This window comes from Aphelocoma coerulescens, unplaced genomic scaffold (genome assembly GCF_041296385.1).
Source record: "Aphelocoma coerulescens isolate FSJ_1873_10779 unplaced genomic scaffold, UR_Acoe_1.0 HiC_scaffold_39, whole genome shotgun sequence".
Classification (NCBI taxonomy): Eukaryota; Metazoa; Chordata; class Aves; order Passeriformes; family Corvidae; genus Aphelocoma; species Aphelocoma coerulescens.
This window is the reverse complement of record NW_027183733.1, coordinates 1,956,659-1,970,493: the sequence shown is the minus strand read 5'-3', so window position 1 is coordinate 1,970,493 and position 13,835 is coordinate 1,956,659. Positions and strand designations below refer to the sequence as shown.

At 56.4% G+C, this 13,835-nt stretch overlaps 2 protein-coding genes across 2 annotated transcripts in view; both read left to right on the top strand.

Annotated features, from left to right (window-relative positions):
* LOC138101659 (centrosome-associated protein CEP250-like) overlaps positions 1–8,181 on the top strand; it is a 69,763-nt gene extending 61,582 nt beyond the window's left edge. The window contains exons 28-33 of the mRNA XM_068999433.1: positions 2,007–2,135; positions 2,592–2,872; positions 4,071–4,230; positions 4,808–5,051; positions 5,649–5,803; positions 8,026–8,181. Of these exons, the coding sequence (XP_068855534.1) occupies positions 2,007–2,135; positions 2,592–2,872; positions 4,071–4,230; positions 4,808–5,051; positions 5,649–5,803; positions 8,026–8,181 (1,125 nt within the window). The remainder of the gene's footprint in view (positions 1–2,006; positions 2,136–2,591; positions 2,873–4,070; positions 4,231–4,807; positions 5,052–5,648; positions 5,804–8,025) is intronic.
* Positions 8,182–9,068: 887 nt separating this feature from the next.
* On the top strand, positions 9,069–13,142 carry LOC138101665 (serine/threonine-protein kinase pim-1-like). Its single transcript, XM_068999438.1, has 6 exons — positions 9,069–9,081; positions 11,219–11,322; positions 11,414–11,454; positions 11,750–12,147; positions 12,538–12,714; positions 13,039–13,142. The coding sequence occupies exons 1-6, from the start codon at positions 9,069–9,071 to the stop codon at positions 13,140–13,142; spliced, it is 837 nt and encodes a 278-aa protein (XP_068855539.1).
* The last annotated feature ends 693 nt before the right edge of the window (positions 13,143–13,835 follow it).

Sequence of the window (13,835 nt, the reverse complement as noted above, 5' to 3'; positions counted from 1 at the left end):
TCAGGCTTCAGGGAACTGCTCAGCAGGTGGAAATAAACAAGCTCCTGCAAGACCTGGTAGGTGACAATACGCTTCTGAATTGTCCAAGCTGGCCCTGGGGGCTGGTTTAGCACCAGCAGAGCCTGAGGGTGTGAAAGGGCAGCAGTCCTCTGCCAGAGGCCTCCCGCTGCTGGGCCGGGCAGGAGAGGCGGCGGCTCGGACTTGGAGGCGCGTGAAGACCCACAGGATGGTGCTGGGCCAGTAAATGCAGCCACGGCTTCCGTGAGGGCGTAAGGCGAGTTCCAGAGCAGCTTGGGCAGTGCCCACCCAAAGCGTGGCGGCCCAGGGCAGGATCTTCCCCGAGTCCCACCTGCCACGGAGCAGATGCCAGCGTGGAGCAGATGCCAACAGTGCTGCTGGCTGCAGGCGTGGGAACTCGGTTCCTGTCTTGCTGTGCTCCCACGGTGGACAGAGGGATTAGCTTTGGGCTGGAAGCAAATGGAACAGGCCCCGGTCCTTCAGTCCTTGTGACTGGGGCATCAGGGTGCCAGAAGGTGACACCTCCTTTTCTGAATGGTTGGACTCAATGCTTGTGCAGGTCTTTCCCAACAGAAATGATTCCATGGTTCTGGGATCCTTGCACCTGCTGAGCCTCCTTTTAAATTCCCTGACAGGACACGGTTTCTGGAGAGCAGAGAGCCAGTGCTGTTGTCTTTTCAGGTTGGGGTTTGTGGGAGGGATGAAGCTTCACGTTTTTCAGCGAGGAGCTTGCCTGGGGACTTCAACTTGAAGATTTTTCCTCCCCTCCTCAGGCAATTGAGCGGGAAAGGTACCATGCAGACATACAGGAGATGCTGCAGCAATGGGGAAAAGAGAAGGCAGAGAGAGAGCAGGAGCACCAGAAGGTGCTGTTTGAGATGAGGCAGAAAGTTGCCACCCTGCAGGCTCAAAGACAAGAGGAACAAACTAGATTTGAAAATGCCGAGCGAGAGGTAATGATTGTGCAAGGAGAATTGGTGTGATTTTTTGCAAGGCTGGAGCTGTGGGAGATGGCAGGCTATGGGGCTGTGTGGAGCATGCCCTCCATGTCTTCTACATTGAATTTGGGGAGGTGAAAGGTGAACAGGGCTATCTTTGGGCCCAGGAATGAGCCCTCTCACAGGAAGCCCGGCAGAAACATCAGCTTTCCGTTGGGATTTTTGTGCTGCTCTTGTGCTCTGTTTTCCTAAGACTTACCTCGGAGGATCTTCACTGTTCTCTTAAGGGTCCTCTTTTGGTGTGTACTGGTCGGTGTCCATAGCCAAACTGAGTTTGTAGGACTTTTCTTTTGTGGGCACAGGGAGGGCGCAGCGGGAACGCTGACAAGAGACAAATCTTTTTAAAGACTCGCCTGGAGTATTTCTGAACAGCAACCCAGAGATGTCTCCTGGGCTGTGTTCTAAGTCACTCTCTGGGAAGCTGTGTCCCCCCCAGGGCAGACAGTGGCCCAGGGGAGCAGCAGCCGAGTGCTCTGAGAGCGCGTGAGCCCATCAGTCTTTGCCTCTTGCCACACAGAGTTTGCAGGGGAAGTGTCAAGCCCTCTGCTCTTTCCTTCTGTGCAGGTCCTGCTGGAAAAGCAGAAGGAGAAGAATTCTTTATCAGAGACACTGCTCCAAACTCGGGGACAGCTAAGCCAAGCCTGCCAGCAGGTGCAGCAGCTCAGGCAGGAGGTGAAAGAGCAGCAAGAGAAGGGGCAGGTAAGTCTGAGCAGGCAGGGAACAGAGTGCAGGGCAGTGGCAAAGGCACAAAAGGCAGGTGCTGGGAGTCAGGAGGCAAGGGCTGCTTCAGGCCCTGGCAGCACAGAGCCTGGCAAGCTCCAGAGCTCAGGCCCGGGAAGCAAGGCTTACAATGGAAGCAGAGCTGGGTAGAGAAGCCAAAAGAAGTCGCTGAAGGAATGGGATTTTGAGAGAGCAAGTGGGAAAAGCTGAGCCTGAGGGCAGGTCGCAGGAAGTTGCTCTGCATTTTGTTGCCAGACCATCCAGGCAAAGCTGCAAGCTGAGCTGCAGAAAGCTCGGAGGGGAATCCAGGCAGCGCAGAAGAGGCACAAGGAAGAATTACGAGGCATCAAAGAGGAAATGAATCTCCTCCTTGAGCAGAGGGAGGCTCTACAAAAGCAGGTGAGTGAAAGAGCAGTGGCACCGCAGCATCCAGCAGGGGGTCTGTGCCCTTCTTGCTTTTCCATGGCAGAGCAGCAGCTGCTGGGGTGGTCCCTGGGGCTGCCTCGTGCTCTGGGCTCCTTGGCAGCTGCTCTGAAGGACCCTCGGTGCTCTGCTGAATCTCAGCTGCTGCCCTGGACAGCTGGGCTAGTCCTCTGGGCTGTTGGCCAGCAACCATCAGCACGGATTCCTGCTGGCCTCTTCTTGCTGGCCTTGGTGTGGGAGGTGCTTTTTCAGGTGCCCTTGGTGGGCCACGTAGAGATTGAAACAAGTTGTCCGTATGCATTGTGAATCTGGTGCTCTGAGGACAGGGAGAAATGGAAAGTTGGCCTTTGCCTTTTCTCACAGCCTCTGCTGTGGCTGACAGTGACAGGCTGTGGCTGTAGCCTCTGACTGCTTTGTTCTGTTTGACTGGAGGTGGGAGAGTTGACATCTCAGCTGGCAGCCTCCAGAGAGTCCCAGGCAACGATTGTTCAGAGAGCCCAGCAAGATGTGAGGGAGGCCCAGAAGCAGTCAAGGCAGAAGCTGTTGCAGGTTGAGCAGCTCCAGAAGATGCTGGAGGAGGCAGAACATCAGAACAAGGAGCTGCAAGTGCACCTGAAGAACTTGGAGATGGAAAGGAGTCAATGGGAAGAAGTGGCACGCCAAAATTCGGGACTTTGGGCTTCCTTGAACACCCTAGAGAAGGAAAAAGCCAGGTAAATGAAAGCCTGTGGGACTCTGCCTTGTGGGAATGGATTCCCTCTTTGCCATCTTTGCACTGGCCAGGGGCTCTGGCAGCATTTCCTATGTGGCAGAGTTCTGAACTCTCCGTGCAGACGCGTCTCGTTATCTGGATGTTGTGTTTCATTTTCTTTTCTTTCAAGCCTTCAGTTAGAGTTTTTCTGAAGACAAAGGCTTTTGGAGTAGCTCTTTCCCTCTAGGGGTGTGTTCTGTTGTGAGGTGGGTGTGCTAACACTGCCCAAGCTGCAGTGTAAGGAGCTGGACACATCCAGCAGCTCCGCCTTGGGTCCTGTAACTTGAAGCCTTTGGGATCTGGAGCAGCCTGGCATCCTGATGCCTTTGCTTGGCAGAACCATCTCAAGGCCCTGATTGCTGACCTAGGCCAGATTCCCCTCAAAGGCACCCAAGAACCAAGAATGTCTCTGTTGCATCGTTCCTCAGAAAATGCCCCCAGGTGCCTGGGGGGGCTCAAGCAGGGTCCCTGCCAGCCTCCAGAGTCACAGGCAATACTGACTGTGCAAAGAATGCAAGAGACAAGACCAAGGTTAGCGGGGCCCCTCCAGCTGACCAAGTCCTGCCGGTCTTCAGTGCCACAGGATTCTTCTTTCGAGAAGAAGACAAAGAAAGGGCAGGGCCCTCTTGCTTGCCTGCAGGTTTCTGCATCTTCCATCAGGTTGTGCTCCAAGGCTCTGTTGCCACTTCTGCTATCGGCCTTTGTTTCTCCAGCTGGAAGTAGGATGGGTGCTGGTAAATCTTAGGGAACTTCCCCGAGATCCTCTGGCTGTAGGGTGCTGCTCCTCCTACCTGGACATACAAGATGGGGCAAGGAAATGTCTCTTCCATGTTGACCAAACCTTTCCCCCTTGGAGCCTGCGTAGTCAGAAGAAAACTCTTCCTCTCCCCTAATCTCTTCATGGCAAGACTTTGTTAGGTCTATATTCACATTCCCATCTCAAGAAGAAGGTAGGACATGTAGGCAGGAACTCCCCATTCTTTCATGAATAAAAGCAGAGTGGGCACATGCTGGGCTGTGACTGCAGGGGGAACAAACAAACAGCCACGTTGTTTAGACAAACCTCATCAGACAGAGCAGTTTTCCCCGAGGTGGTGCGAGTCCTAAGAGTTCCTAAAATGTGATACCGTGTAGTAATGAGTTGCATGCTTCCCTTTTAGGCTGCTTCTGTCTCTGGAGGAAAAGAACCTGTGCCTCAGAACACTGGAAGAAAAGAACCAGGCACTGAACAATCAGGTGTCTCAATTTCGTTCTGCTCTTCGCGAGGCCGAGCAGCTCTGTGCAAACCGCACAGGACAAGTGCTGAAGCTCAACGCCCAGGTAATCTGTGCCCTGGCGTCCTCTTCTCCAGGGACACACATCATCACCTTTGGCTTGGAGGCCCCAACTGCTTTCTCCTCCCAGCAGCATCCACTGCTGCCGTGTTCTGCCCCGGGGTGCTGCTGCACCCACAGGCCAAGGCTGGATCTGGTGTCTGCTGCCGATGTTTTCCTCCGTTCTCTCCCGGGTCCCAGCAGGAAATGTGGGAGGAGAAGCAGCAGCAGACTCCTTTGGAGCTTCTCCATCCCTCTGTTAGCAGTGTTGTCCCAGATGGAGTTGGTGCCTGTGCTGGGCACCGAGCAATGTGGGCACACAGACGTGGCTATGGCAGGCTGGGGAGGGCACTTCCAGCGCAGCCAGTTCAGCCGGTGTTCAGAGCTGCAGCCTCAAGGATGCCCATTGGCTCCCTTTCCCTATTTTCCGGACACTTGTTTCCACTGGAATCCTTGGCTCTGTGCCTTCTGTTTTGGGCATGTTTTTTGCCTGAAATCATTTCTCCTTTGTTGCTTGCTCTACTGCCTGCTCTGCTGCCTCAGGAGCAGCCCTGTCCCTGAGGCTCTGTGCATCCATCTTCCAGATGCCGGCCGAGCTGGAAGCAGTGATCGAGAAGGCGGCTCCCCAGCCTACTCAGGAGAAGCAGGAGCTGGAAACTGAGGGGTCTGAGCTGCATGTGAGGCTCCAGAGCTCTGAGGAAAGAGCAGAGGCCATGGCCACGCAGTGTAAGACTTTGGAGCTGGAGCTGAGGGAGGTGCAGGCTCAGATAGACCATCTGAAGGCTCGCAACCAGGAGCTGCAGCAGGAGTTGGAGGAAAGTGAGCAAGGTAGAGCTTCTCCTCTCGCACCCACTGCCCCATCCTGTCTTGCCAGCAGGGCTCTCTGATCCCATGCAGAGGAAAAGTGCCCAGAGATGGCAGAGGGGAAGAACAACCAGCAGGAGATTTCTCCATCCAGTGCCAGTGAAAGCTTTTTCTCGAGAAAGATGCCGTGGCTGGCAGTGCCATCTGGCTGTGCTATGGCTGATCCCGTGCACAGGTGGTGCCTTTCAGGTGCTGTGTCTGTGCTGAGGAGCTGTAGCTGGATGCCTCAGCTCGATTCCCCCCAACTCCAGGCCCTGCCAGAGCCCCCAGGCTATTGGCCTCTCTGGAGCAGGGCTGCACAGGCATCCCCGCTCCTTTGTCTCTCTTGGACTGCTCACTCTGCACAAGCCCAAGAGGAAAGACACTTTCCTATTCCTCTGAACCTTGCCCCTTGGATTCCTGCTTTTTTCTTCTTCATTTCTGTCATCTTTGGAAGCCCTTGCGGCCTTAGGGGCTGGCAAACACAGGCAGGCCAAGAAGACAGTGCTGTTGTCCCTGCAGGATGCACATCAGTTTGCCTTTGCTTTGCTGTTCTCATTCTCCTTCTCCTTCCTGCTGCAGCGATGTGGAGGGCAGAACACCAGAAGACCTCTCGAGAAACTGCCCTGGAGAAAGAGGCCATTGCCCTGAAGGAAGAGGGTGTGACTCTTTGTCAGGAGGTGGCATCTCTGCAGAGGAAACTGGAGAGCCTGGAGAAGGAAAGGAAGGATGTGCTGGTGAGAACGGCAGATGCCATGAAGGGCCATTTCCTAGCTATGTTTGGCCCTTGTGTTAATAGTTCTAAGGAGCACCTCTTTCCAGCTGAGCTTTTCAAACTGCATTCTTCTGAATAAGGAGGAAAAGATGTCGTAGTCATGCCAAAGCCAGTTAGTGCTGAGGCTGCTGGTTTTCCTCCATGCTGGAGTTTTGTGCCCTGTAGTTCTCAATGTCCACACTGTCTCTATGGACATTGCATGGTCTGGGCAATTCCTCGTGTCCAAACCCACGTCCAGATTTCAAATACCTGGACCTGGAACGAGAGGTGAGAAGGCCAAGTTTGCTGTTAATAGAAAGGTGTTTGGCCTTGGCCATCAGAGAGCAGCCAGTGGGGAGAAAAGAGAGAAAAGCAAAGTGCTGATGCAGATAAGGACGTGTGCCTGCAAGGGGAGAACTCGTCCTGAGTGGCAGCAGAGAATGACAGACTGATGTGGCCATTGCTGCTCCAAGAGAGGGCAGTGGGGCTCTCGGGGATGGTGCCATGGAAACTCTACACAGGAGAGCTCAAAAACCACTCCTGTCACCCCAGCTGCAGGGAATGAAATGTTGGGGGTGTCTGCTCTTCCCTTTCTCCCTGCTGGAGAGCACATCCTCATGGCACCGCCTAAATCCTGCTTAGCGTGGACTTGGAATCCTGGCTGCAGTTCTGGCAGCTGCTCCCCAAAGGAACACTCGAGTGGAGCTGCAAGAGGTCGGGGAAGGGCAGAAAGGGAGCTGGGATGGGCTGAGTGAGCTGGGAAAGACTCAGCGTCAAGGGCGGTCCCAGCAAAGGTCTGAGGCATCCCAAGAGGCAGAGAGAGAGGGGCAGCCTTTGCCTGCCTGTGGCAGGAGTCCCGATCTGGTATGAAAAGCAAACTGAGAGAGGGAATGAGTGACCTCCCTGTTTTGGCAGCGTGAATGGGAATTGTACGAGGAGCAGATGAGGGATCTGAAAAAGAAGAATGAAATGAAAACACTTGAAATTCCAAGAAAGGAAACAATGCAACAATTGGACGCTGAAAATGAAAGAAAACAGGAGGAGTTGGAGCATGGGGCTGCTGCTTTAAAGGAAGGCAGAGGAAACGCTCAAGTCCTGTGTGCTCCACTGGCCAAGTGTAAAATTGCCAAAGAGGCTCTGAAGAAACACTCAGCCTTTCTGCAGGGAAAGAGTCATCCCCAGGTAGGCACTGGCATTGATCTTCAGTCCACTGCAACGTCTCTCAAAGATTCCAATGAAGTTTCCCATGAAGAGGTGGGATTCTAGATCCCTGTCAGTCTAGGCCTGCTTGGGCAAAGCAGCCCGGGCTGCAGCAGGCAGCCTTGTGTGTCTGCCTGGCTCCAGCCAGAGACCATTGGCTGCCAGATTGTTTGCTGGCACGCCTGGAACGACTGAGGCAGCTCTGGAGCTGCTGTTCAAATCAGCTCCAGGCCAAAAGCTGGGCATGGGGAATTGCTTCTCCCGTGCCCAGGCAAGGGCAGGCAACATGTGTGGGTTGGATTTGGTGTGGAAAGGAATGGAGCAGGTGAGCAGAGTGATGGACTGAAGTGAGCAGAGTTCTGTAGCGAGGGCTGAAGAGCAGCTGCACTGCTGGAGCTTCGAGGATGCTTCCCGAGATGGAGATTTCTGAGGGACAGCTCTTGTGGTGTTTGAAATAAGGGAATCATCTCCTCTCTGAATACCCAGCAGGCTGTTGGAGCAGAGGGCAAGCGGCTGTCTGAGCACTCCAGGAGGGGTGTGGAATGTGTGCGGGACCAGGTTGCAGCAGCAGCAGCAGACAAGCCAGAGAAGCGTGAGCTCAGGAGAACTTTTGAGGTAAAGTGGGCTTTCACTGCCTCTGCAGAGCCTCAGGCTCCTCTGGATCATGACTCGTGTGCCCAGGCAGTGCTTTGGAGTCCTCTGCTTGTTTCCTTGCCTCTCCCTGTCCCTGCTGTGGGCACACCCCTTTGTTTGTTCTCTCTGTTGTGGCAGCCCATGGCTTTCACAAAGGCACCTTCACTCCGCTGCCTCCCTCCCTGGCCCCGTGTCCCCGGACACACACTGGCCTCTCCTGCACAGCCCCCAGCGAGAGCTCTTTGCCCCCAGTGCTGTCTGGTGCAATTGAGGGTCTGTGAGCAGAGATCTCCTTGCCTTGATGTCCAGAGGTCCTTTTGCCCCATGTTTGCTGACAGGTTTCTGTGACCCTTTCTCCCATCCAACCTGCAGGATGAACATGAAGGGAGGAGAATCAGAACTTTTTGGAGAGTGTTCCCCCCAGACTACTTTACATTGCCTGTCTCCCAGTCTGACCAGAAAAATGCATCAACCTCTGAAAGACAAGAGTCCTCCAGTAGCTCAGGGGAGCTGCAGCCCCCGTGCTGAGGCACAGCCTGTGGAGAAAGGGGTCAGTGGCCAGAATGCGTGCTTTGGGAATCAGAGCTGGGTTCCTAAATCCTGTCGGAACTCTCTCTCCCAGACCTGTGGTGGCTGAGGGTTGTATGAGGGAAGGGTTTGCCAGCCATGAACTGGACTTGTTGATCATCTGAGCTCCGTTCAGGGGCAGTGTGGGAGCCTGTTCCTTTCCCCTTCCCCAAGGGCAGAGTGTTGGTGAGGGCTGGAGTTGGAGGCTGTGTCTGCCCCCACAGCCGGTACCGTGGGGCTGCGGATGCTCCTGCCCACGTGGGCTTGTCTGAGCTGGGCTTTCTGCCTCTTTCAGGTGTCCTTGCTGCAGTCACAGCTGGCCCGAGACCGGCAGGAACCCCTGGAGAGCTGTGCAGGGAGCAGGCAGGAGATGCTCTCGTTGAGTCACAAGGACCTCCTTACTTCCTAGGCTTGTCAGAGAGGAGACAGGGTGCAGCTGCATGCAGTCGTAGCCTCGGATTTTGTCCATAGTTTATGTTTAAAGGATTGCAGGTGTAATTGTAGGATTGTAGGATAATAGGTGTAATTGAACCTTTATACAACTGTGTTCCATAGGATGAAGGATATATTTATAGAAAAATAAAGTGTTTATTACGACTACACAAAAAGACCTTTATCAGAGTTATTGACTACCCAGTACAGAGAACTATAACTTCCGGTAGAGTGCATTATATTTGAAGCAACATGGAAGCAGTTATATTCAAGCCAGCAAAACCAATTAATAATTAAAGATTGATGCTTCTCACCCAAACCAATGACCGTGGGCAAATATTTCTGTCAGCCTCAAGGAGTGACCTTGAGGGGCATCCTCACTCCAGGGAGGAATCTGCAGATGGGAGACACGTGACATGAACCACTTTGGTGAGGGCAGGAGAATCCTGCCACATGTGGAGCTTTTGCATTTGTCCTTAGGAAACTGCAACCTGTTTTTTCTCCGAGTCACAGAATCTCAGGCTGGGGGAGGCTGGAGGCACCTCTGGAGGTCACCTTGCCCAGCCCCCTGCTCCATCAGGGCCACCCAGAGCTGGCTGCCCAGGAGGTGTCCAGGCGGCTTTTGAATCTCTCCAGGGATGGAGACTCCACCACCTCCCTGGGCACCTGCACCAGTGCTCGGCCACCCTCCCAGTGGGAGGAATTCTTGATCCTGGAAACACTCAAGAACTGGCTGAGGATGAGAAGGTCAGGGGTTGAGGTCCTAGTTTAGAATAAGGTAACTTAGCAAGGTGAAAAGCAGAATCACAGCCCTGGCTGACAGGAGATCAACTGAGCGGGGAACTTGTGATCAACCTCATCTCAGAAAGGAGGAATGTGGAAGAAAAAATTGTGGAAGAAGAATCAAGTTATCCAGAAGGAGTGAACAGACATTGCTGTGGAAGCAGTAGGGGAGGGGGAGAATAGTCAGGGAGCTCTTGAGCCAGGCATCCACCAGGTCTGAGGACCAGAGGAAGCTACAGGAGCTGTCTGTCATCTTCAAAAAAGCCTGGCCATTGAAGGAGGTTCCTGAGAACAGCAAAGAGTGTTACACCAGTCTTAAAGATGGGCACAGAAGAGGATCTGAAGAACTACAGGCTAATCAGCTCCTTTGGAATCCCTGGGAAGGTGATGGAGCAAATGGTCCTGGACACCCTTTCAAGCAACTGCGAGGGAAGGGCACTGGGAAGAGCCAGCACAGATTTACCACGGGGGAAATCATGGCTGGTCGACCTGATGGACTCTGTGAATAATGGGGGACCAGGGAGGGTTTTGCTGACACTGCAAACCATTCAACAGCCACACAGTCTCCTTACAGCCGGACTGGTGAGGTACGGACCGAGTGAGCGGCCAAGTGAATGGAAAACTGCCCGAGCCAGCAGGCTCAGTACTGCTGGATCAGGTGCAGGAAGTGGCCAGGCTGTGGTGACACCACTCACTGATCCTCCCTGGAGCCGGTATTACTGTTGATTAACGACTAATATTTACATGCAGAGGATGTCTCCTCTAAGCAGATGTGTGTCATGAAACTTTACACCGGGTGTTTATTCCGTCAGGATCATACACATTCATTACAAGGTGCTTCCGGGCTAATACATAAACATTACTTTCCTAGAACTAATTTACCCACCTCTGCCCCTTACTGGAAGTCCTTTTATGGTCTTAGAGGGTTGTCTAAAGGGGTCTCTCAGCCTGCAGAAGGTGCAGAGCCTGTGGACAGGTCTCCCAGCTCCCTTGGACTCACGGACTTCAACAATACGGGCGCAACCCTGACAACTGATGTGGCCAGGGAAAGCCCAGAAGTCCAAGTGGGAGCCCAGCCCGATCCAGGAGAGCCTTCTCAGGAGCAGGTGGCAGGTGGCGGAGCAGCAAGTCAGCTGGAGCCAGCAGTTGCCGGCCCACAGCTCCCAGGACGCTGTGCTGGCTGTGCCAGCTGGCAACAGCCCGTGCCTGGTGGCAGAGACGACCCTCAAGAGACCCAGGAGGTTCCTCCATCTCCAGGAAGCTGCTCCAAGACGGCCACCGACTACCAGGAAGGCCTTTCTGGTAGCAGGTGAGATCTTCTGAGGAGCTGTCTGAGGCTCCCTCGGGGCTCTTGAGGGGCATCCACAGGCCAGGCCAGGGCCCTTGAGAGCAGCAGAGTCTCTGGCTGTTTCCAGTGCTTCTGATGCCACGGCTTCAAAAAACCCCTCCCTGGTTTGCAGCTGCTCCTGACACCCCCCTGTGCGAGTCCTCGGGCTGTAGCCCCGGCAGTCCTCAACAGCAGAGTCCAGCCCACGACGCCGGGGACAGCGACGGTGCCGCCCTGCCCCGCTGCCCTCCGGCTCCTGCAGCCGCCTCTGCGCGCTCCCCTGCCCCAGCTCTGCCGCTCCCCTGCCCGACGGCTGCAAGGCGGTGGCCGCTGCCCGGCGCGCAGCAGGAAGCAGGTCAGAGCAACGTGGCCGGCGGTGGCTCGGCTCGCTTCACTCGCGGGCACTTGGCCGGGGGGGCCCTGGGCGCAAGGCTGATGGCTCGGTCTCGGTCGCAGGGCAAAAGAAGAAGCTGCAGGAGCTGTACCAGCTGGGCCCTCAGCTGGGCAGCGGTAGCTTCGGCACTGTTTTCTCGGGCATCCGCCTCTCAGACGGGAGTCCGGTAAGTGGCCGGGACGGCGGGGCGGGGGAGGAGGGCCAGGGGCGGGGCGGGGCAGGGCTTGAGCTCAGCCCCGTCTCTCGTGGGCTTGCAGGTGGCCATCAAACGCGTGGCCCGGGAGAGCGTCCTGCAGTGGTACGAGCTGGTGAGTGAGCGGGGCCACCGCGACAGAGCGGGGCGTGGCGGGCAGGGATAAGGCCGGGGCCCCAGGGCGGGAGGCGGCGCAGGGCGGGGGGAGCGGGCGTGGGCTCAGCGTGCGAGCCGGAGCATCGCGGGCCCGGGGATGCCAAACACTGGTGATGGGGCCGGGCAGGGGGGCACCCCCCCAAGCATCCCCTGGGCGGGAGGAAGCCCAAGCACCAGGGAGGCTGCCCAAGGGGGCACTGGGGCATCCCAGGCACGAGGCAGCGGAGCCACAGGGCAGTATCAGGCCTGCTGGAGGCACTGTCTCCTCCTCACAGCCCGACGGCACCCGTGTTCCCATGGAGATCGTGCTCATGGAGAAGGTGGGCTCTGGCTGCCACAACATCATCCAGCTCCTTGACTGGTTTGAGCTGCCTGACAGCTTCCTGCTGGTGATGGAGCGTCCGGAGCCATCGCAGGATCTCCTGGCCTTCCTGCTAGAGCAGGGGTTCCTGTGCGAGGAGATGGCGCGCTGGCTTTTCTGCCAGGTGCTGGAGGCCGTGCGGCACTGCACCGCCTGCGGCGTCCTGCACCGGGACATCAAGCCAGAGAATCTCCTCGTGGACCCGGAGAGCGGCGACCTGAAGCTCATCGACTTCGGTTGTGGCACCTTCCTCCAGGAGCAGGCCTTTACGCGATTTGCCGGTGAGCCCACAGGCCGGGCCCTGCTCCCAGTGCCAGGCACTGCACGGCCCCATTACCTCCTGGGCTGTGGGGTGCGGCATTCAGCCGGCTGCCGGCTGCCCTTTGGCACGGGGCAGATGCTGTGCCCCAGGAGCCAGCTGCCAGCCCTGCCCACAGAGGGGGGCTGCCAAAGCCAGGCCCCAGCCGTTCGGCTTGGCAGGCCCCCAAGGGCTTGGGCTGCTCCGCTGGCCTTGTTTGCCTTGCAAAATGGTTTCTTGGCTTTGGCCAATTGGCTGGGGAACGCCTGGTGGCCTCGGGGGGAAGTTGTGGCCACCGGTGCAGCCCCTGCTTCCGCCAGGAGGCTGGCACCAGGCTCTGGAAGCCCTGGACAGCGCCACCTGTCTCCCCTAGGAACACACATGTACAGCCCACCCGAGTGGATCTGCCTTGGCTGCTACCACGGCCATTCGGCAACCATCTGGTCCCTGGGCGTGCTGCTGTATGTCATGGTCTGCGGGAACATGCCCTTCCAGGAGGACCGTGACATCGTGTCGGGGCAGCTCTTCTTCTGGCAGCAGGTCTCTCCAGGTTGGTGTCTGGCCTCAAGAAGGCAGGCTTTGGCAGATGGCACCGCGCAGCCCAGCGTGGCCCTCACGCAGCTGCGCGGGAGGCCCATCTGCCCTCAAGAGCTGGCCGCAGGAGGCAGCCCGTGACGACGTGGTCGGTGTGGCCTGCTTGGCTGAAGGAGGTGGCGCGTGTCCTGCCGTGCCACTGTCCCGCAAAGGGCAGAGTCAGCCAGGAGGCTGGCACAGCTCTGAGCACACGCAGCACGGCCCGGGCCCTGTGGGTGCCGGGAGCAGCTGGGCAGGAGCCTTCTGCAAGTGACCGGCGCTTTCTGGCTTCTCTCCCCAGAGTGCCAACATCTGATCCGCTGGTGTTTGTCCAAGCACCCTGCGGACAGGCCAGCGCTGGAGGAGATCTTGCGCCACCCTTGGGTGCGGGGCAGGCGTCTTTGATGCCTTGCCGGAGCCTCTGCAGCACCTGGTTACTGAGTCCCACGCAGGACTGAGGGCTCGAGAAATAAAACAATCACAAACCCATGCCGGGGTGTCAAGTCTGGTCCTGTTTAGCAACTTCAGCTAAAGAACCCTCTTGGGAAAAGGGGTAATCAGAGTGTTCCCTTCAGCCTTTGTCAAGCTTTTGATGCCTTTCCTCCAGGCATCATGGCTGGTCTGTGTCTTCAAGCACAGGCTGTAGTACAGGCAGGAGGAGCTGTAACCAGCCTAGAAAGCTAACAGTGAAACAACAGCTGCCCTTTCAAACTGACGCGGCCACTTGGGTTCACCAGAAGTGATACCTGGGCTCATGTGTGCATTCCAAGGGCCAGCAGGCGGCAGGGACAGAGATGCTGCTCACCTGCCAAAGCTGTGAGAAGAAGCAGAAATGCCAAAACATCATTTCAGGTCAAGCCCTAATGAACTCTTGCTCTTTCTTCCCCTCACACTGGCAGCAGGCAAATGCAGCCCGGTCTGCCCGGATTCAGGGGATAGCAGCACCTAAAGGAGCTGTGCAGGGATGCACAGATGCTGAAAGAGACTCTAGGGCAGATAGACACGCTCCAGCAGGCTCAGCCTCCCACGCTGGGGCAGGGAAAGAGCATGAGGAGACCCCCGCTGCCGAGGAAGGAGCGGCAGAGAAAGTGATCCCTA